At 37.5% G+C, this 22,907-nt stretch overlaps 2 protein-coding genes across 10 annotated transcripts; one reads left to right on the forward strand and one right to left on the reverse strand.

Moving 5' to 3' along the window:
* Positions 1-541: 541 nt before the first annotated feature.
* On the reverse strand, positions 542-12,661 carry LOC112574770 (hillarin-like). Of its 7 annotated transcripts, none has more exons than XM_025256029.1 (15): positions 12,543-12,661; positions 12,262-12,380; positions 11,006-11,084; positions 10,598-10,800; positions 10,291-10,457; positions 7,977-8,048; positions 7,530-7,646; positions 7,126-7,355; positions 6,793-7,011; positions 6,189-6,518; positions 5,317-5,875; positions 4,674-4,971; positions 4,258-4,508; positions 2,324-2,500; positions 542-2,204 (listed from the first exon to the last, which is right to left on the reverse strand). In XM_025256029.1, the coding sequence occupies exons 4-15, from the start codon at positions 10,758-10,760 to the stop codon at positions 2,073-2,075; spliced, it is 2,715 nt and encodes a 904-aa protein (XP_025111814.1). In that variant the 5' UTR covers positions 10,761-10,800; positions 11,006-11,084; positions 12,262-12,380; positions 12,543-12,661; the 3' UTR covers positions 542-2,072. The 7 variants fall into 7 exon arrangements, with proteins under 7 accessions (XP_025111814.1, XP_025111813.1, XP_025111816.1 ...); XM_025256028.1 differs by having other exon boundaries at positions 542-2,201; positions 2,321-2,500; positions 11,006-11,081; positions 12,543-12,660; XM_025256031.1 differs by having other exon boundaries at positions 542-2,201; positions 2,321-2,500; positions 7,977-8,050; positions 10,296-10,457; positions 12,543-12,660.
* Positions 12,385-22,020, forward strand: LOC112574780 (hillarin-like). Of its 3 annotated transcripts, XM_025256055.1 has the most exons (11): positions 12,385-12,471; positions 12,786-12,868; positions 13,841-13,957; positions 14,586-14,815; positions 14,935-15,153; positions 16,332-16,688; positions 16,997-17,564; positions 18,445-18,742; positions 18,910-19,160; positions 19,653-19,832; positions 19,933-22,020. In XM_025256055.1, the coding sequence occupies exons 2-11, from the start codon at positions 12,860-12,862 to the stop codon at positions 19,987-19,989; spliced, it is 2,286 nt and encodes a 761-aa protein (XP_025111840.1). In that variant the 5' UTR covers positions 12,385-12,471; positions 12,786-12,859; the 3' UTR covers positions 19,990-22,020. The 3 variants fall into 3 exon arrangements, with proteins under 3 accessions (XP_025111840.1, XP_025111839.1, XP_025111842.1); XM_025256054.1 differs by lacking the exon at positions 12,385-12,471 and having other exon boundaries at positions 12,735-12,868; XM_025256057.1 differs by lacking the exons at positions 12,385-12,471; positions 14,935-15,153 and having other exon boundaries at positions 12,735-12,868.
* The last annotated feature ends 887 nt before the right edge of the window (positions 22,021-22,907 follow it).

Consider the following 22,907-nt stretch of genomic DNA (forward strand, 5'->3'; position numbering starts at 1 on the left):
TGACCCAAGCAGCATGAACCATTGGGGTACAATGACATTGTGACAAGAAATCCGCAGGGTGTCGGGAGATCGCACTACCTACCCCGTCCGCAGCTCCAGCACTTCATACCTCCTCCTTCACCTCAGCCAGAAAGACCACAGTGCTGTCTTGACACATGGCATTTGTGAGTGCAAGGCTTTGATATTGTTTTCTGACACATCAGTAAAAAAGCAGTGAAAAGTAATCAAAAACAATAAAAAGTTACCCAGGCTGAGACCGAGACTATCTCTACACCCGACGGTTACGACAATCCCACCCGTCCGTCTCTTCAGGATTACATATCAGTGGGAATGGCGGCTGGGCAACAGACGTTGAGATATGTGGAATTTAGGACAAGATTTTAAAAAAAGTTATTACATTGGTGTACGACTGCCGCGCGGCCACGCTCTCAATACGCTGAATTGTTTACATTTCAGATTTCTTGGATCTCACTCTCACACACAAACTCACGAATGAACGCACACATATACACACAGAGGGTTAGAAACTTGGTTTGCATAGTAGATTTTTTTTATTGGAACAGCCAGTATCATTTTAGTAGATAAAATTAACATGAACACAAGTTCAGTAGTAGACAGTACAAAAGTAAAACACTTAGGCGTATCGCCACATTGATTCTTAAAACAAGTCTCTCTCGATATATACTTTACCAGGTAGAAACATCTGTAATTTAACTTGTACAATGGTTTAAAAAGGACATGTAAATATGCTACTTGATATTATTTATATGAATAAAACATTATTAAATTTATAGAATCACTTCAATATTTTCATATTTGCAAATAAATATAATCTGTCAACAAATAATTGTATTCTGTTTTTCTGTTCATCATAGTCAATTTTTGGCTAAAGCTTTATTCAGATGATTTTCATGTAAACATGTTTCCTGAAGTCCTTCATAGTAAAGTCGGGTTAGCTAGAGAACTAGACACAAACGTAAGCTAGGTTCTAAGAAATGATGAAATAATGGTTCACAAGGAAAAGTATAGTGATTTCATGTAAATCTCTCAGATTTGGTTAGGATTGTGATAATCAAAATAACTGGACAATGTTTCTATGGGCAAGGGTGATGAAAATGTAGTTTATGTTAGGGGATCAGTTCTGTAATTACCAATTGATCCTTTTGCCAGGATTATTATTTATTCAAATTTTATCTTGGTGTTCCGACTTACACACCGCTTGAACTACTTGGACGAGACCATCTCTGTTGACGAATTTTCACACTCGTGCTAAAAAAGCATTTTAAAAACTTCTGTACAAGACTTTAGAGAAAAAACAAACAAAAAGAGACATCAGGAAGTTTAACTTAGAGCTGAGGATAATGTTCACAGAAAGCTAATCTCTGTGTGAAAGAATACTTTCTGTCAGTCTTCGTGGAGCGTAGTGTCCCGTCACACACGTAGGCGTGGAGTGGTTTATTGTGCAAGTTCGCCAACGGTTCTTATGCACTCGCCAGTCAGGACCTCCCACCCTACCAGCGTGCACACCAGTCTACCTGTCTTTGTGAATAAATCAAGTGTTGTGTCGTTTTGTTTTGCTTTGTTGCCACCTACCTAACGCTCCCTAGCAACAGTCTGTAACATTATCAGACATTTTTCTTTATATGTTTTTGTTTTTGCTTCTCATATGTTATAGTGGTGTTCCTCTCCATCATTGGCTCTGTGTGTTTATGTCGAGACTGCGCTCAGCAAGAACACGAAGGACAGATTTTTTAAAGGATCAGTGTCCTGTGTGTCGCTTAAACTAATTAAACAAAAACTCCATTGCAGATAAATATAAAGAGAAATATTGTTTATTTCAACGCAGACTATAGAACAGCTATAGAATACATTTAAGATTGATGGTGACATAAATACAAAATTTTAATACGTGAAGACTTTATTTCTTTTCAATGAATATTTTTAACAAACGTCGTTATAGGCTCGTGCTGACCAACTATATGAAATGTCAGTAAAGTACAGAGTCAGTGAAATAAGTTGTAAAATTCTTACTGAATAATTCATTAACAGTCAGTCAAATATAAACATACGTATCACTTCTTCATGAGTATGAGAGATATGTTGCACCCTCTTGCTGGACAGTTGATATTCTTCATTTCCACGGCGTTAGTAGTCTTCTTGAGCCTCCCTACAGTTTCGTAAGAGCGGATCTTGTCCCAGCACTGAAAAAAAATCAGCCCTTATAAATGTAAATGTTACCTCCATAGAACAGTAATTCTGTATGACTGTGGGGTACAAAATATTAGTTAATTCGGTTAGTAAATACAGTTTGCAGACTTACCCTTTTCTTGAGTGTTTCTATTGACCTGTAATCGGCAAACGTTCCCTCAGCTCGATCCAACTTCTTTTTTGCCAGGTTCACCCGCTGTTGATTCAGATAATCAGTCGTATAACTGTTTACTTTTTTCTGCAATTCTTTTTCGTTCGTTTCCTTCAGTCTTGCAACGACCTTCTGCCAACTCTGAAATTCCAAATACTGTAGTAATGTTGCTCAAACGTGAACTGTATCATAGAAAACTTTAAAAACATCCACATGTTGGTACGAGTTGAACACACTGCCGTGACATTATCCTTCCTGTTCTGTGTTAAATATAATGTTATTGTCATGAACCAGCCTGGTTCAAGGCCAGAACAGCAGCTGAAGCGGGTATACATAATTATAGGGGGGCCGTGGTCAATGGAAGCGGACAGCGAGAGGAAGCCTTTCTGTCCGTTTCTACTTGAAAGATCGCCGTGAGTGATAGAGGCGATCGAGGCCAGGGTAAGCGGGTGTAGATAATTACAGGTGGGCCGCAGTCCATGAAAGCGGACAGTGGAGGGAAGCCTCTCTGTTCGTTTTCATTGATGTGACAGGTCACCTTGATTGATGGAGGTGATATAGGCCCAGGATAAGGGGGTGTATGATGTAGTAGTAGAGAATAGCGCGGTGGTCAGTAGTGGCCTTAGTACTAGAGAGATAGCGTTAGGGCCGGGGATGAGGGGTGGCGAGTAGCCACGTGGCCTCGTAGTATATAGTTAGGGTTAGAGGGTTAGTCGGGGCTTTTCCCCTCGTGTTCCAGCAGAGACACAGTCTCTGAGTGATTGTCAGTCGCAGGCAGCAGGTCTGAAATAGGGAAGCCCGTTCAGTCAGAACGTATCACTACCTGCTGGCACTTGTGATCTGGTGGAGTAGAGAGGAAGGTGTGCGCTGTAACCAAGGGTTAATTCTCCCAACGACAAGCGAGGGAATTTACTGTGTCCGGCAGCAAGACGTGCGAGGCAGCGGTTGGCAGACCCCACCGTGCCACCGGTCCAGGTGGTTACCTACAGAACAGCCTACAGTCATCTCTACTACGAGAATCGTCGCTGCACCCATTGCCTGGGGCAACTGTGGTGGGACAGTGACAAGGAATAATCTACGAGACCGGGTGTATGCAGGCAGCTGCACCCGTCTTCAGGAAATAACGACTTCCAGTTCAGGAGTCAGCTCTACTACGAGTATCGTCGCTGCATCCGTTGCCTGGAGCAACCGTGGCGGGACAGTGACAAGGAATCGCCTAGAAGCCCAGGTGTACGCAGTCAGCTACACCCATCTTCAGGGAGCAACGGGCGAAGCAGTCGAGTGGGACTATCAGTACGATATTATTCCAAGACTGTGAATTGTGTGTCAGGGACGGACCGCGTGTCCGGACTTATGTGCAGATACGTGCAGATACGTAAGATCATATTATTTTCTCAATTCATTGTTGTTTAATTGTCTTCTTGTCAACCTAATTTGCTTTTGTTTTAATTATAATCTTTTACGTGTACACTGTCGTGTCAGTTGAGTGTTTGCGCACGCGGGTGTGACTGCTAGTCAGGACGCGTGCGGACGTGTGAACGGGCGGACGAGAGGTGAGGGTGAAAGAGGGCAGAGCGAGCCAGCCAGAGTGACCCCTTTCCCCTAAGGGCGAGTGAGGCCCATCCCTCTACAGTCACGCACCGTTACATCACAGTTATATATGTATTTGCTTCTTCGGTGCTACTGGGCACATAGCAAGCTGTTTGTTGACAACTTTTTTTACGGATTATCTAATTTTACTTTTAAAGTTACTCTGACATTTATATGTAAACTACTTACAGGTATGTATCTGACCGTCAACCATATGTTTATTTATTATAACTAGTTTGCACAGCGAATGTGATCTATCTTAGTGGTGCTGCACATTACAAATACTCATTATTATTATTATTACTCACGTCAAGGTTTTCCTCTTTTTCTCCAATCAAAATGAAGGCTGCAACGATGACGTCCATGACATGGCCTGGAGGTCTTCTCACATTCGCCTCGTCCTGTTCCCTTACGGACAGCGTCCTCCTTTTAATGTCCTTCTGGACCTCTTTGAACCAAGCCTGCTCCTGTACCACTGCCCCCACACAGGTATTCTCTATTTTCTTTATGCACTCACGGAGTTCTTCCAGTTTGTTTCCTTTAACAGCCTTTTCCATTTCTGCACATATACATTGTAAAACGATACATGTACCCACATCCACTCATACAATCTCGCTGGAGAAACAGCCACGTGTACCAACTTCGTAAATCCCTAGTATGATATCTGTTTACGGAAACTTTCCACCAAAAATATTTATTTAACTTTAAAATAACTGTTTCCTACCTTCCTCACACAAGGCAATTAGTACTTTCTTGGAGTTTTCTATGTCTCCTCTGTTTTGCAGGTTTGCAGCAATGCAGGTTTTGAGATCTTTATTCAGACGATCCAAATTTCTTTCCCTTGCGGAAGTGAGCATTTCCTCAAGCATGTTTTTGTAGCAGGTTTGCTTGTTTCGTATTTTTTGGGTTAATATTGGATCATTAATACCAGCCATCTTGAGCATAGAGGCAGCTTTCTCCAGTATTCCTGCATCATCATTGCCAACAGAGACCCATGCATCTTCATAGTGCTGTAAATGTTCCTGAAAAAAAATTCATACTAAGACGATACACGTGATTTTTAATTTTCATTAACTTCATATTCATATAAGAATCATTGTATTTTACGACTTCTTTCTAATAAAATTATACGTGTGATTATATACCTACACAGACTACAGTTTTTACTAAATAGTTTTATAAAAATAGCCTAAACATACATTATTGTCTCTGTAATCAACTCCAAGGGTCAAACTATTAATTATTCTGACAGTCTGATTTAAGGTGTTTTTCATCCATAAATACCTGAACGTGCAAATGATCCAGTGGTGAAAGCACTATTTGGAAACAGAATCTGAAACATAAATGAATTGCTAAAATAGAAATACCTTTCTGTCTTTGTCCGTGATGACTGTACTCAGTGTTTCATCGCTTGTCAGAAGGTAATTAAGAGCAGGTAGTTCTTTTATCGAGTAGTCTGTTCCTTTAATATTTTTTGAAGTATCAACTTCAAGGGAATATTCTGGTTTCGGGTCGTCTGCGGGCAGTCTTGCAATAATTGTTACATTTTTGTTTTCTCGGTTTACGGTGATGTTGTCACGAAGTTTTTCTGATTCCCTGCTGAAGTGGACAAGTCTGGCCGAAATGTCCACATCATCTTTAACCTTGAAGTGGATGCTGATCTCGTCACCACTTTTCACCGGCACAACCCCTTCCGTGTGGGAAGGCTCCGACAATCCAGCTTCAGCAGCTGCTTCACCGAAGCCAAACCCGTTTTCTGGGTTGGACGGCAAGGGCCGTGTCTTTGAAGACGCATCATCATAAACGATCTGGAATGTGACTAGGCTAATTTCTCCAACTCCATGAACTTCCAACACTTCAAATTTGTATTTTCCAGTCTCTGGAAGTCTGACCAGAAATGATTCCCTCTGCTGAGTCCGCTTTAATCTGAAAGAACATTGCCATTTTAAAATAAACCGAAAAAAAATTATTTATGTAATTATCGGTCACACATTTGTTTCAAGTTCGAGACTAATTCTTTAAAAGGCTGACATTATTTAAATAAAAATATAAAAACTTAAAAATTTGCCAGTTATGTGCCAAAATGTGCAACATTTTGCTCATTATAGATGGGCAAAATAGTTTAGTGTCTTTTTGTAATTTTTGCTGCTCGTATCTGTTGACAGAACATACAGTGTATATTTATTTTCTTCTGCACTCTGCGATATTTTATTATGAGGTTAAAAAACATTGTCCTTACATAGTTACGCAGCGATCCGTTTCCACAATTTCTCCGGAGAATAATCTGTATTTAAGTTTATAACCAGGTCCTGGATTGAACATGTCAATCAAACACCATCCTGTTGTGGTCTTGATTACGCACGTCCATGGGCTGATTAGCTTCCATGCAGATGAGAAATAAGATTTACTAAAGAAAGGCGAGTCAAAGAATTCCTCTTCTGTCCATGGTTCAGTCACCAGCTGCTTGTCTTCATCATATGGGTGACAGAAATAATTCATCACCTCAGGGTCAGTCAGGAAATAAAATTCGTCAAAACTGGACATCTTGGTACCGACATTTGCTGGGAGCCTAAACAACAACAAACATCTTTTATTTATATACATACACTGATCATCTCTAGTAAATGGAACAAGAACTTAACCAATATTAAATCTTCAATAAGCCCATGTACCTGATGTTAACACGAGTACACCGATCATCAACACGCATGTTCCAAGGATATAAGAAAAAGAACACCGTGCCTCGGCACAGCTTAAGCAGTTTTATTCATTTTTAAATTGCGAATGTAAACAGGCGCCTACAAAATTACACATAAAAAGTAAACAACTGAAAAATAAATTACCTTGCTATTATTTGCTCTCCAGACTCCTCAACCAAGAATAAGTGTTCACTTTGGTACCCATGTACTGCTACGAAGGCAGCGAGAGAAAACACGAATCGCCAGCTGTCGGCCACGTAAACAACTGCCCAGGTATATTCTCCTTCGCTATCAACATTACCTGGCTCGTAGTTTGTACCTTTTGCCTTTCCGTTCACAAGAACACATGGGATTCTTGCAGCTCTGAAAATGAGTGCAATTATCAACATTATTAGCACCTTAGAAAGAGCCAGCATGATATCTGCATTGCGGACGTTTCTTTTTATGTATTTTATGATGAGAATATATATTACTTACCTACACATCCTGGCGAACATTATGTCAATTAACCTGCTGTTTTTCGATGCCTCCTGTAGGTAGTATTCTGGACTGTTCTTATCTTTGCAGTTGCTTTCCTGTTGTCGAAATCCTATCTTCTGAGCGCCCATCCACACAAAAATGGCTCTTAACTTGTGTAGATCGGAGCTTAAATGACTGGTGAGGTGCTGGACAAGTTTGTCGAAACTGTCCTTTGGTGAATTGAGTTTCTGAAACACGCACAAAATGAGGTATTCAAGAGGACAGTGTAAACATTTGATAGAAGAAGGGCAAAAACATTTTGCTATTACTGTACCCTTTTGGACAACGAATCGCGAGTTTTCCAGTATTGCAGGTACTAACTATCCTCCATAGCTATTAATAGTAATGTTTCTTTTTCGTACCGCCCGAGCGTCCTTGTCCACCTCAGTGAAGTCTACATCTCGGAGTAGGTCCTCCTTGAGGGTCTTCGGCGGACATAGGGGTGGGTACCCAACTTTGGGCTCCCATAGCTTCTTATCCTTAGACAGGGAGACCAGAAAAACCTCAATATAATATAAACTACTCTTGTCTTGAGCACATCTACCCCATAAGCAATTTTCTTCACATACCTCTCATGTTTTGCTTGTAATTAATGTGTAATATCTACCGTACACCTATCTGCAGTATTGCTATCTAAATTTAATCAGTTGTAATATGAGTATTACTTATCGTGAAGGTTGTGTAATCAAAATACTACTTTACCGAGACATCAACACAGAAACAGACAAAAGCACAATTTTTCACAAATATAAGCAGACACTCTAGAAATAATATGTGTATAAAAATAGGAAAGTGGCATGACGTCTGACCTTAATCATTTGAGAAATTCGGGTGATCAATTCTTCCCACTTTGGTAAGCGTCTTCCAGAAATATGGCTTTTCTGACATCAGAAAATCATTTGCTGTTGATAATGATCATTCTAAACAAATGTCATCACTTTTGTTTCACAAATAACATGGTAAATATTATTTTTATTTAACCTTGATGAACCAGGTTTTCTCCTACAAGTCTTTTAGTCCGCTCGTAAAGTAATTCAGATAGTAATAGTAAAACAGAGTAATTCCGCTAGGTGGATGAACTCCTGTAGCAGCAACAGAAGACTTCCACAGTACTCCCAAGAAAACTGATTTAGCCTCAGATTTTATAAATAGTACAGGTGTTATTGTGTTGAGCTTCACTACAACTTATTTAAATACCGGCAACGTACTCAGGCTACTTGACCGCCATCATCTGTGTGACAAAAGTGTTTTTATTATGTTTGTGTGTTTTCCTTTTTAGTAAATCGCTTTGAGTCCGCCTTTAATGGCACTCGTCCACACACTTGCGGACACCAACACGAAAGATTCTGGCCTCACCAACAGCCGCTACAAAAAAATACCCCAAATGATGCCGATTTCTAGGCAATAGTGTGAGAGAGAGACACATCTCTTCGAAGATGACCTTTCACCTTTAGGTCTTACGAACTCTCCGCTACCGAAAACACACGTGGCTGTCCTGTTGGTTGACCGTGGGCGAATTCGTGACCTGCCACAGTGTCTCCTCTCCATCCACACCCCTATTAACATTGAGATTGGTAAAAAGATACCCGTATCTCCAGTTCAAGCTGACTAGAATTCCTTCCTGCTACATACACCAAGAGGGGGAATGTAGAGCAAATTTTTTCTCATTTCACAAGCCATGAGGATAGCCTATCCAACAAAAGAAAATTTCCACTTGTACTGTGTCAACGTTGTTATAAATGCCCCTTTTCATGTTACCCAGCATCCCCCTGATCACTAAAAAAAGCACAAAATCTGATTCCCCATGCCCCCTATCATGTTACAGCAAAGTGACCACACTACTCCTGTCCTCTACTGAAACTTCTTTCGACCGAATTTTCTTTCACCCGAATTTTCCGTGTCAACCTCTGCCTTACTATCCGTTACAGATGAAAACAACGTGCGAACAGGGTCTCACAAAGGTAGCTAAAGATGACAGCTAAATCCTAGCTTCAGTACTGTCATACTGGGAGACTTGGTTATTGCGTTTGGCACTTGACAACAAACGCTGGACGGAACTACATCACACGGTCCTCAACCCTCTTGAACCGAAAGAGATCCTTAACACTGGCGTCAGAAGTGTACATGGGTATACAAACTTGATGTAAACTTAGCCAGAGGCGAGCTGGGACCTTTAGGGGTATCTGTGTCAAAATATCATGTCACAACAATGACCTTTCTTTGTGTAATGTGATATTTGTAGGGATGGTCCTCGAGAACTACATGGGTCTATATACCTTACATTGCTATTTTACTTAGACAAAAAAATACATCCACTAACAGGGGAGCTTACATGACAGGGTGGACGAATGCTGCGCAGAAGTCATAAAGTAAGCCACATCATATCATATCATACCATACCCATTTTGGGGAAACTAGTTTGTTCTATGCGTGGGCTGTCTTTCTGTCTTTGAAGAAAATGATTGTTTGACAGTGACGGATAAGCTTGAATAACTTGTTTTCAGATCTGATAATATCTTGGTACAACGACAGTCAGTTGGTCACTGTGCTGTTGTTCACACTCACACATCCGGGTGCACATCCCACCCCTTTACGTTAGATAAAATTTGGAGGAAGGAGAGAATGCATATCGATATCCGGATTGTATCATCTCTTTACTTTTACACTTAAAGATGATTATCTATATTCTATTATTTACTATCTCTGGACTTTAAGTCATACATCAGATTTTCCATAGTCTATTAGCTACGAATAAACCAAAATACTTTGTTTTGAATATTTTTAGAAAGTTTCTTTGGGAATTTTATTACATAAGGCCCAACACCGGCCATAAAATTGTCAAAAATTTTACATTTTAGCCAGTTTGAGATTACAACATATTGTTTAAGCTCAAAGTCTGTTCTATTCACTCACCAAGTTGCTTTTCGATTGTCATGGCTTCTGGATGTAAACAAATGTCAACAGTAACTTTAAGCTAGTTCTGGGATATTTTCTTTCTAAGACATTAACGTTATATATTAAATTTTCATTGGATTGTTTTTCTCCCAGCAGGATGAAACTAGTAAAGAGGACTTCTTTGGGAGACTTGAAAATACCTAACATGTCATCCGTTTGCAACTTCACCTTCTTGTTGTTGTTGCTGTTGGACTTTTCCAGATCCCAATATACCTCCTGGGCATACTTGAACCAAGCCTTTTCCCTTGCCTCTCTATTGACACCAGTCTCGGCTATTTTATTCAGCCAGTCTCCGATCTCTTGATGATCTTGATTGCAAATCGTCTTTTCCATTTCTGACAGAAAGATGTGTACACAAATAATACTCACATTTGAAATATTTCCATGTGGTATCCACAAGTGTTCTCAGTCTTTTTTAGACGCACAATATAAAAACGAAAAAAAAATATTTACACTTAGCATTTAATTTTCCTACCTTGCTTACAAAATGCCAGAATTTCTTTCTTCTTCTCCTCTATTTCTCCTCTGTCTTTAGACTTTATTTCTGAGAGTGCACGATTTAGCTGATCCAAGTATCTGTACCTTTCTTCCCTCTCTGGCAGTCCTTGTTGTGTTGTCAGGACTTCAGTGTCAGCCATCTTGACGCGACTCTATTCCTTTCTACCAGCCTAGAGTAATCTTTTCATCAGAAACATACACATCTTCATAGCATTGTAATGTTTGCTGTAAACGACAAATGTTTTAGCTTAAGGACACCTAAGACTTGTTTTGTATATAATGGTTCTTTCAGTCAATAAGAACATTGACATGTTATATTACATGAAACACTTTATCGTTTTAATGATATTTAGTTCTAAGAAAAAACGATTTATTTATAACTCACATTCTTGTTGCTTTCACGATGGGTTAGAATGTATCGCAGGCAGCCAATGCAGTCAACGGAGGATGGAGCAAAGATGCTTCTGATTACAGAGCACAATGCCAACAGCATTATTTTGAGTTTACTGAAGTTTATCAAGCTAACAACTTCTAAAACCAGGAAACAGAGATTTGTTGTAGTCCATCACTGATAATATAAAATGCAGATGTGAGTATTTTACTAAGGGAGGTCCTCCGAGGAACCCAGAAGGGATACTTTAAGTGATACTGCCATAACTATAGCAACTAATTCACTCGTGATTGTTGCATGTGTCCCGCATAAACCTACGATAAATATTATATGATTAGACTTATAACACTTTCTTTCAAAAAAATGAGAAAAAAACCAATGAAAGTTATATCTACCAGAAACATAGGAATGTGAGCACAACTGTAAGATGTTCTGAAGACTGTAGAGATGGCAACACATGAATCGCTACTACTTTTTTAATGAAATGATGTAACTAATTATACATATAACACTTTCTTTCAAAAAAATGAGAAAAAACCAATAAAAGTTATATCTACCAGAAACATAGGAATGTGAGCACAACTGTAAGATGTTCTGAAGACTGTAGAGATGGCAACACATGAATCGCTACTACTTTTTTAATGAAATGATGTAACTAATTATACATATAACACTTTCTTTCAAAAAAATGAGAAAAAACCAATAAAAGTTATATCTACCAGAAACATAGGAATGTGAGCACAACTGTAAGATTTTCTGAAGACTGTAGAGATGGCAACACATGAATCGCTACTACTTTTTTAATGAAATGATGCAACTAATTATACATATAACACTTTCTTTCAAAAAAATGAGAAAAAACCAATAAAAGTTATATCTACCAGAAACATAGGAATGTGAGCACAACTGTAAGATTTTCTGAAGACTGTAGAGATGGCAACACATGAATCGCTACTACTTTTTTAATGAAATGATGTAACTAATTATACATTAATTGAATAGTGTATGTAAAAAACATACATACTGTACGGTTAAAATTATATAATCAGTTTTAAATGCAAAAATAAAGACACTTTTCTATATAAATTTCATTGACTAACTACAAAGCTATTCGATGCTAAGAATTCTCGTGTTACTGAAATTTAGGTTAACAAACGGCAAAAAAACTACTTTGAGTAATCACACACCACAAAAGAATTGCACAAATAAAAACTAAAATTGGTGTAGTGAGAATGTGAGAATGTACTTACCACTCTGCCCACGGTGAACCATCTCTGGTGTATCGCGCTTAAATAGTAGTTTAAATACCGGTTTCTAGGAACTGGGACTTTTTCACTGATGACCAACCACCCACTCCACGCCTGTTCAACTGTGTGAACAGATACAGATGACCTACTTTTATCTGCAGCTATATAAGGCTTCTGAATGAAAAACATCTCGCTACTTCTGGGTAAATTCAAGTAAGTACTGTTCTTTCAGTCATTAGTTACATTTATTTCTTTTTTGTAACAAGTATTCGTTCTACACATACCTATTTAAACAGAATAAATCGCTGCAAGATGATCTTATCCCGTCTGCTGTGCACACGAAATTCGACATGTTAGTAAACCCGATAAGGTAGAGCAATGGAGTCCGAACCCAATGCAACGACGGTTTGATACCCGTATAGAGCAGCAAACGTCCTCCAGTACACCCTGAGTAAAGTAGAATTTTACAGGAAACAATTTAAGTGAAGAATGATTATTATTAACAAAGATTTATTTTCTGATGACAGTTCAGCCATATTTCTGGAAGCCACTGGCGGAAGTATAAAAAGTTTGAGAGTTCTTGTTTACTCATACTTCACAGATGAATCAGGTCAGACGTCATGTGACTTCATTATTTTTATACGTTTAATAATTATACCGTGAATATTGATATATTTGTGAAAAAGTGTGTTTGTGTGTGTGCGTGCGCGCGTGTGCAGATTCGTGTGTGTGTAGGAGTGTGTGGGGTGTGTGGGGTGTGTGGGGTGAAGCCCATAAAGCAGTATATATATGTGTGCAAGGAAAATCATGAACTTAACATCAAATCTCAACATTATACTACAACCACAGTAAATTGATCGAACCATGCTATCTTCATGGAGGATCCTGAGTTCCATTTGCAAATATTGGATCAAGTGCTTGAATCTCTTCTTTAGCCTGAAAGATATTTGTGAATATAATATCTTTTTACAATACTGAAATATAGGGTGTCCTAAAAGTGTACTCACCGCTCAAATAACAAACGCGGAATTTTTTTTGACATGATGAATAGTTAAATATTAAATTCAACACAATGACGCCTCGCTTTGGTGGATCTTTTTCTCAATTGTTTTTCCACTTTAATGATACTTTTGTGCTTCCAAAAGCAATTTATGATAAGTATCCTCTTTTTTAAAATTTCATCGTACCCCGGCCAGTTGATCTTCTCAGAAATGAAAAATTCAGTGAGTAGTAGAGAGTCCAAATGTGACTACTTTATTTCTTGCGAAATGGGGCACCGTGTCGTTTGTTGTGATATAATTTCCCATGCTGACAAAAGTGATGTGGAGGAAACACGACAAAGAAGATGAAAATGAGAAAAAGACGGTATTAAATAAAACCTTCATTGATAAGTGATACAACAACAAATTAAAAGCAAATACAAATACGTGTCTACAAAGGTACAGTTGAGAAGACATTAGACGTTTAATGCCAAATATGAGAGATAAGTGAAGAAAATTCTCGCCGGCTAGATCTCAACCTGTATAAAAGAAGGCGAATTGTTTATATTTCGCTAAGGTTTTCTTAATATCTCTGTCTAAAGGATCAGGAGCTATGGGAGCTCGAGGACTGGTACCCTCCTCTATGTCCACCGGAGACCCTCAAGGAGGACCTACTTCGAGATGTAGACTTCACTCAAGTGGACAAGGACGCTCGGGCGGTATAAATAAGAATCATTGCTATTAATAGCTACAGAAGATAGTTCTAACGTACAATACTGAAACATACATGGTCACTTTAATTTTCTTTTGTGATCAACAAAGTAATGTACTTCCAAACTTTTACTGATTTCCTCACTTCACAGGCTGGCATAAGCTTTAGAGAGTTGTTGCTCGGTACAGCGTTCTCCCTACTCCTGTCTGAATGTCCAAAATATAGATAGAAGACAGGAAAAACAGAAGTAATACACACTCTAGCTGCACTACGATACATTGTAGCTGTATCTCTTTGAGAAATTAACAAAAAACCGGTCTATGGGAGGGTCTAAGATTGAATTCACACACTTACTACCAGTCGAATGAAACAACAAAACACGAAGAGAGCAGTTGCCCCAATTGCAAAAATGCATAGTTCCCTGGGATGTGGTTTAATAGCCTGCTGCTCATAACAACTTAATTTGAGTACTTGTTCTGATGACAGTGTATAGAAACATGTCACAAAAACTATTTATCAACAACCTCTCTGCTTTATTTGTCAAAGAGGATTCAACAAAAACATGATAGTAGATCCTAATTTATATCAAATATTTATACCGTATTCTCAAATATCTCATATTGTGCGTGTTTCAGAAACTCGATTCGCCAAAAGACAGTTTCGACAAACTTGTCCAGCACCTCACAAGTCATTTGAGCTCCGATCTACACAAGTTAAGAACAATTTTTGTGTGGTTGGGTGCTCAGAACATAGGATGTCGACAAGAGACAGGAAGCTGCGAAGACAACAACAGTCCAGAGTATTACCTACAGGAGGCATCAACAGATTATAGTTTAATCGATAAAATGTTCACTAAGATGTGCAGGTAATCATTTGTATCACTAAATTAATATTTACTGGCATCGTAAAATCATAAAAGGACTGTTTTCAATATACAGTTATTATACTAGCTATTATAAGTTAATAACTGTAATAATTTCACAGAGCTGCAAGAATCCCATGTGTTCTTGTAAACGGCAAGGCAAAAGGTACAAACTACGAGCCAGGTGATGTTGATATAAAAGGACAAAATATCTGGGCAGTTGTTTACGTGGCAAACAGCTGGCGGTTCGTGTTTCCTTTCTGGGCCTTTGTAGTATTAAATGATTACCAAAAGGAAAATTTTGTGCTGGTTGAGGATTCTGGAACGTCAATAAAAACAAGGTAATTTTTATTTGCTTGTTTCCTATTTACGTGTAAAGTCATAGACAGGTTTTTTATTTAAATCGACAAAATTAACAAAGGATAAAACTGCGCTACATTTCAAAGCTGGATAAGATTAGTAAGTGTAAGGTATATGTCATCCTCTTAACATTTTTTAGTTCGGTTTTGAGGGTGAAGAGGTAGACGTGTCTCCATAGGCCAGCGTCTTCTTTTTTTGGGGCGATTCCCATGTATTCTTCTCGCCGCCTTACATCGATAGCCTTTCTACCTTTAGTATTAGCGACATCAACAGCAACAGCAGAAATGTGCAATTGTAAATAACGATAATTATGCTCGTATAGTCTTTAGCGTTTGATACAGAAACTACTATATGAAGGAATAGAAAAATAAGCACCTACGAGGATGAAGAATAAAACAAACCCATTTCGTTATTGCGGTTAGAACAGGGCTATTCTTGTTGTTATTCTTATTGTCGCTTGGCAATTTGCTAGATTATTTATTGCTTAGAACTGGGAAGAATCTTTATTCATTTTATAGCTTTTTAATAGCGAGAAACAGGACAGCATAACATAATGGTGTCTTATTCCAAACGAAAAAGCCATTGCATATTTCGTAGAATCTCCCATTACACATAAACCTGATGTTATCATTCCTTTTACTGTTGCAAAGTACAAAAAATTACTTACCAATATATTTTATAAATATCTGCTCTCTGTTTAAAATGCTAGCAGTCCAAATTCATATATTTTCTATTATGCATTCCCATTTTTAATACTCACATATACATTTAATTTAAAAAGAACAATGGAAGTAAAACATTCTTCAGCACATGCCTTTTGTGATGTATATCTTGCAGCTTTCGGATCTCTAAAATCGTTGCCATGGTTCAGATAAAAACTGAAACCAATACCAATTGTCTACTTAGAAGAACACAAGAGCTATTTGTTTGCATGATTACATTCAGTCTATTAGCAAGAAAACTTGTTTATTGTTTTCCATTAATTTATACTCATTCTTTGTTTTCAAACACAACATACAGTTAATGTATTTGGGAATGAGAGTATCGCGATGCAAAACTTACTGATCTCTAACTGATTTCAAAATTTTGTCACCTACACTTATAGAATATCACACTTTATACTGACAGTTTTCTCATTATGTTACTATTTGTTGTTTAGTCTCACAGCAAATGTCGGTAGCACACAGCACAGATTTAACGAATTTTTTTTCCTGACGGACCCCGAGGAGATGATTTACATCTGTCACCCATATGACGAAGAAAAGCAATTGCTGACTGAACCATGGACACAAGAGAAGTTCGTAGAGTCGCCTTACTTATGTGAACAGTATTTTTCGTCTGGATGGAAGCTGACCATCCCGTTCCACTGCGTGATCAAGTCCACATCTGGACTGTGTTTAATCGACATGTTTAGTCAGGGAGGTGGTTATAAACTGACGTACGAGTTGCTTTTCGACGAAGGTCGTTCAGGAAGAAAATTTCCACAGGAGATACAAACAGAACTCTACGTAACTATGTAAGGATAATACTTTTTAACCTCACAAGAAATATCGCGCAGTAATGTCGAGAAATAAATACTACTTTTGTCACTATATAGCATAAGTTGTGAAAATACAATAAAATTGTTCAACTATTTGAAAGTTGTATAACGTGGCAATTATCTGGAAAATATCTAGCAAAGATTTAACTTTTAGATGTTTATTTAGATAACGTTAGCCTCTGCAATAGTTAGTAGCTCACTTGAAAGAGAAAAATTGTGTTATCAATAGCTACCGAAGTACGATTTTTAGAATAATTATTTAATACATGACAGTTTTCTTCCAGAATAAAGCGGACTCAGCGGACGGACTCATTTTTGGTCAGACTTCCAGTAGCAGGAACATACAAATTTATAGTATGGGGAGCTCATGGAGATGAAACCTATAGCCTAGTCGAATTTCAGATCGTCTATGATAATTCAGCTCCAGACACACAGCCCTTACCGTCCCACCCAACAAACGGGTTTGGCTTTGGTGAAGCAGCTGCTGAAGCTGGGTTGTCGGAGCCTTCCCACACGGAAGGGGTTGTGCCGGTCAAAAGTGGTGACGAGGTCTGTATGCGCTTCAAGGTTAAAGATTATGTGGACATTTTGGCCAGACTGATCCACTCCATTCGGACACCGGAAGAGCTTCGGGACAACGTCATCGTGGGGCGAGAAGACGATAAAGTAACGGTCACGGCGAGACTCCCAGCAGACGACCAGACACCGGAATATTCTCTTGAAGTCGATACCATAAAAAACATAAAAGATAATGATCAATCTACAAACAATTTGTTTAATTTTCCTGTTCTGAACTACTTGCTGACAAGCGATGAAACACTGAATGCAGTAATCAGGGACGAAGACACAAAGGTATTTCTATTTTAGAATTTCATGCACGTGTCAGATTATACTGACATTCCTAATGATGCTGTCGCGTGCTTAAGACGTGGTATAATAAACAGTGTATAATTTGTATAATTTGTTTAGCCGACGACCTTATCTTCATATGTTAGAGTATTTATAATCTGAAAAGCTTAGAAAATCATGATTTCAGAATATGTAATAATTTGACCTGTGGAATTGGTCTCTACGTTCGAACTAACAAGTAGGTCATGGCTTGTATTAGAAATTAGATTTTTTACGATAATTTTTATTTTTCTACTGTATTGTTTGGAAAAAACAGTACTCTGTATGAGCAGACATAATAAAAAGTTTGATAGTATCTGTCGTTAAATAAATAATAATATGAGTCATGTATGAATATGAAGCCAGTAAAATGAAAATTTATGTTATTGCTCTTATGTTATTATTACGTTTTGTGTTTCTCTTTACATATTACATTTAGTCATAAAATTTCTGTTATGAATGCTTGTGTAATGCATATCAAGTACCAGGAGAAGTCTAGTGTACTGAATATTTTCAGACATGGTAGAAACGCATATTACTGTGTTCTGTTATTTCTTGTTTTGTGTAGAATTATGTTCTACGTGGCATAAATGTGAGATTCTCTGAGATTTGAGATTCTTTGTCACCATGACCACGCTGATATTTTTGATCGACCCAATAGTCTTTTCTTGATAATAATAAGAGTTTTAATAGAAATGATCTCAAAGTATTTTTAAAACATAACAATATGATCGAATTTAATTTCACATGACCGTATGTAAATGTAACTGTAACAATAAACTAAACTACAGAACACTCAAAATGAATAGCATATTGTGTTAATATAAATTTATATATTTTACAGAAAATATTACAGTTCTATGAAGATGCATGGGTCTCTGTTGGCAAGGATGATGCAGTAATGCTAGAGAAAGTTGCCTCCAGGGACGAGAGGGCTGATATTAAAGACCCGATGTTAGACAAAAGAATACGATCCAAGGAAACGTGCTACAAACGTATGATAGAGGAATTGCGTGTTTCTGCACAAAAAGGAGACTTCATTGAGCTGAATCGGAGCATCAGAAACTCCATGGTTGCAAACCTTCAGAACAAAGGAGAAATTGAGAACGCCAAGAAATTTCTAGTGGCATTGTGTCAGAAGGGTACGAAGAAGTATTTTAAAACCTATATAAATCCTTTGCTTTGGTGTGGACTGTATAGACATACAGAAATAACGCTAGGGTCTCAGGTAGATGGTACATTTGGATGTTTCTGCAGGTAGCTTGTGTAGATGTGGGTATGTGTATCTGTAGACAATTTATCTGTGCAGAAATGGAGAAGGCCGTTAAAAGTAATAACTTGGAGGAACTCCGTGAATGCTTCAATAAAATAGACAACACCTGTGTCAGTAAAATGGCTCAGGACCAGGCTTGGTTCGAGGAAGGCCAGGAAAAAATGAAAAAGATGGTGCAGTCCCTCAGGAAAAAAGACGAGGCGACTGAGGGAAGACCTCCAGACCACGTCTGTGACGTCATCGTTGCAGCCTTTATTCTGATTGGAGAAAACGAGGAGGAACTTGACGTGAGTACACGGTGTACATAATAGATACATAAATATACATAAATACATACATAAATGTACAGGCTTCAGGATGATACGGTGTACCCTTGAAATCATCGTGTAGTTGTTCAGGCTGAGTATCAAGAAGACGGGAAATGTGATTAAAATTAAGCTTTATTGCCATTTTCCTTGTGAGATTTAAAACTGCTCAGGTACAACTCAATTTCATCTATTTTTTTCTTCATCGTTTTCACAAGAGTCATATTTTGGGATACCAGCAGTTAAAATGAAACAAATACATACACTACTGAACCGTAATATAATCACGATATGACTTTTTGTAGTTTTATTGCTTACAGTAGTGATAAAAGATTGTATTAATAATTCTATTGTTGCTTTTGTAAAGAGACGCTGTGTTTATGCATGTGTTTAATATACCAACGTGCGGATGTTTGAGAGGTTTTCTTTCTCCAGTTAGTGGCTGAGAAACAAAAACTTTTTGGTTTTCAACAGACGTGGCAGAAGGTCAATGCAAAACTGAAAGAAACAAACGAAGAACAACTGATAAATAATGTAAACAGTCTGGACAACTCTTCGCTTACTCCAGAGCTGGTGGATCTGGCAGAACAGAAGCTGGAACGAGCTGTCGGGACGTTTGCCGAGTACAGGTCAATAGAAACACTCAAGAAACAAGTAAGTCCACACATTATATTTTAAGCCAGAATGCTTAAAACTAGACAATTTTATACCACAGAGTCTTACGAAAATGATTCGTAACATCTTACTTTTCCAGTGCATGGAGAAGATCACCTTTTACCGAACTAAAGGAAGTCTCAAAAGGAGAAACTAACTCCGTGCAGAATGAAGAACATCAACGATGTAGACAGAGGCTGTGACTTGTCTCCCCTACTCATGACCAAGTGATAAATGCTTTGGTAAGAGACTGACCCTTAATCAATTTTTCAGGAAGGATTTTACAACTTCTTTCAGTGACTCTATCTCTTACTGACATTTCGTTTTGTTTATCAACTCAAGCCTACAAAAAGTTTTTTTTTTTAGTTTTTATACTGACTATGGCGCCAGCTTTGACCGTTTAAAGCGATTTGTTCATGAGATGAAAAAAGCTAACATTTGTGCTGATTATATTATATTTCTTTTGTGTCACCATTTAGACAAATTAAAATTGATCCACATTATTCAAATTTAAGTAATTGTTGTTCTAAGAACTAGTTCACTGTCTCTTTTCCTAATATTTTTTTTTTTGGTTTCTTTAGATTATCAGTATATTATCAATCTGTACCTATGTTTTACTTCTTATCTCCTTGCCTCTGGGTATTTATCACAGAACAGGCTAAAGCTTCGCAGTTTTTTCATTCGAGAATAATATTAGTGGTGTAATTGTTTGGAAGAATTTTACAACTTATTTAGGTGACTTTATCTCTTACCAACACTCGATTTTGTTTATTAGCGAGCCTGAAAGATCTTTGTCTTTTGTCTTTAATATAAACTATTACTCCACTTTGGACGTTTTACAGGTTTTATTCATGAAAAAAATTTACATGTCTGCTTATTCTATTCTATTCTATTCGTATTACCATTTAGACAAGTTAAAATTCCTTGATCCACATAATTAAAATGTATGTAATCGCTGCATGTTTTAGGAACCAGTGTACTTTCTGTTTTTCCGCTGTTTCTTTGGTTTAACATCATTGCTAGATTATCAGTGTATTATCAATGTGTACCTAATTTTTTTTTTTTCTTGTTGCCTCTAAGTGTTTATAGCAGCACAGGTTGAGTAAGAGTGGTCCGTTTACTGTGACTATGTTTGATTCGAAAAAAGATGTCAGTGTTGTTGTTTGTCAACTTGCTGTATTTTGACCTTACAGAGAATGTTTTACAATGGCCAGACGGTTTTTAGGTTAAATCTTGTTTCATTAGCCGAGGTAAAGTGATAGATTGTGATGTTATTTACTGGTAGATTTACTTCATCTTGTAAATTTCGTGTAGAAATTGTTTTAAATAGTGCTATGCTATGTTATCGGAGTAATAGTATCGGAGTTATATTAAGGTAATAATAATCGAATGTCTTTGTTAAGAAATTAATGTAAACTATTGTATAAATTTCCATATCTTTTTTTTTTGCTGGTTTGACATTGTCAGAAGACTAACAAAAACTTGCACTAGGTAAAAAGTAGCACTCAATACACCTCTCGACTTGTATTCACACACTGGCACTGAGTGACATCCATGGTCAAGAAGAACGATCTCCTTCCCTGTACATGGCGAAAAGCTGCTTTTGCTTCCATCTCTAGCTCTTGTTGGTTTCATAGGTTGATCTTTGATTGAGACTTTCAATATTTACAATTAATTGTTGACTGGTGCACTGCTTTAATCACAAGCCACTACGATGTTTTGTATAACAAGCAAACCTTTGTGCATAAGGCTTTATAATGATATAAAATATCACGTACCATTAAAACTCTATGTCAATTGTATTATTTTCATGCCACTATTACAGAAAATTCGGACTTCTGCGAATTTTTTTCGCCTAAAATGTCTTAATATTTTTCCTCAAATTAACAATGTACTTCTTTATTATTTTAAAGTATTGTTTGTATAGGACTGTGTACATTGTAATAATTACTGTATTCAAGGCTGTTTTGTAGCTAGAACGATTCGCCTTCGCCTTACTGTGTAAACTGAGATAAATGTTACTGTGAATTTATTATGTCTTATTATTATGTATTTAAATATCTAAACCTTGATTTCCTTATCCGAGAAACTGTATCTGTTGTTATTCTGGAGTTCAAATAACATCGGATTATTAATCCACGATACATGTACCCATATTATGCATTAGGAATTATATTTTTCAATTGTTTGCTCATCTAACTTCGTTTTATATCTGTTATAGAAATGATCATACAAAATCGTCTCCATGCAGGGTATGAAAGATTATGTAGCACTTCAAGGACACCAAGCTTTTTCTCAATTCAAATAATTTCTGTTAAATATTTGCAATATTTTTCGTAAAGAGTAATTTTATGCTCGATAAAAGGAGCAAAAATTTTATTTCGACAGGGTAGTACACCATCAGTTAAATACTGGTTGTTTGGTTGTGTGATTCGCTTATGGGTATACCTTGTCATGTGATCTACAGTCCCAAAGTGACGTCACTATCCACCCCTACCTCTAGCTCAATGGTGTCAAACTCAATTACACAGGGGGCCAAATCTCACATCGCACACAAGGTATCGGGCCGAAGGTTATTATTTAAGTCCGATAACTTTTTATTGAACAGTAAAAAACTAAACTTTTTGTTATTAATTTTGTGTAAACAAAATCATACATTAAAACAAAATTAAAGTAATAACAAACCAAGGCTTAGCAGTTTTTTTTCTTAATTTACTTTGTCAGAAGTGGACGTTTGACATTTTTTTCTTGGCAACAAGTTCGTTTATGTTTGGAGAAAGTGTCTGTGTTGTGGAGATTCTCAGGATGGACTGCAAGTGTACATCAGTAAGACAGCTCCTGTGTGGTGTTTTGTTGATCTTCATCACAGAGAAAAGTTGCTCATGCACAGTTTGCACATATAATTCTAGTTGGTAGGTATATATATATATTATCCCCTGTCCTTGGAGAAGCTATACTCCCACCAACTTGATCTCCACAAGTTTGCTTCTCACAACTTAACGTCTCATCGAGACGCTCGCCAGCCCGCAGAGTCAGACAGTGATGAGTTTCTATTAGTCTTTTGCTGAGCTTCCT

The sequence above is a fragment of the Pomacea canaliculata genome, linkage group LG11 (assembly GCF_003073045.1).
Source record: "Pomacea canaliculata isolate SZHN2017 linkage group LG11, ASM307304v1, whole genome shotgun sequence".
NCBI classification, from domain to species: domain Eukaryota; kingdom Metazoa; phylum Mollusca; class Gastropoda; order Architaenioglossa; family Ampullariidae; genus Pomacea; species Pomacea canaliculata.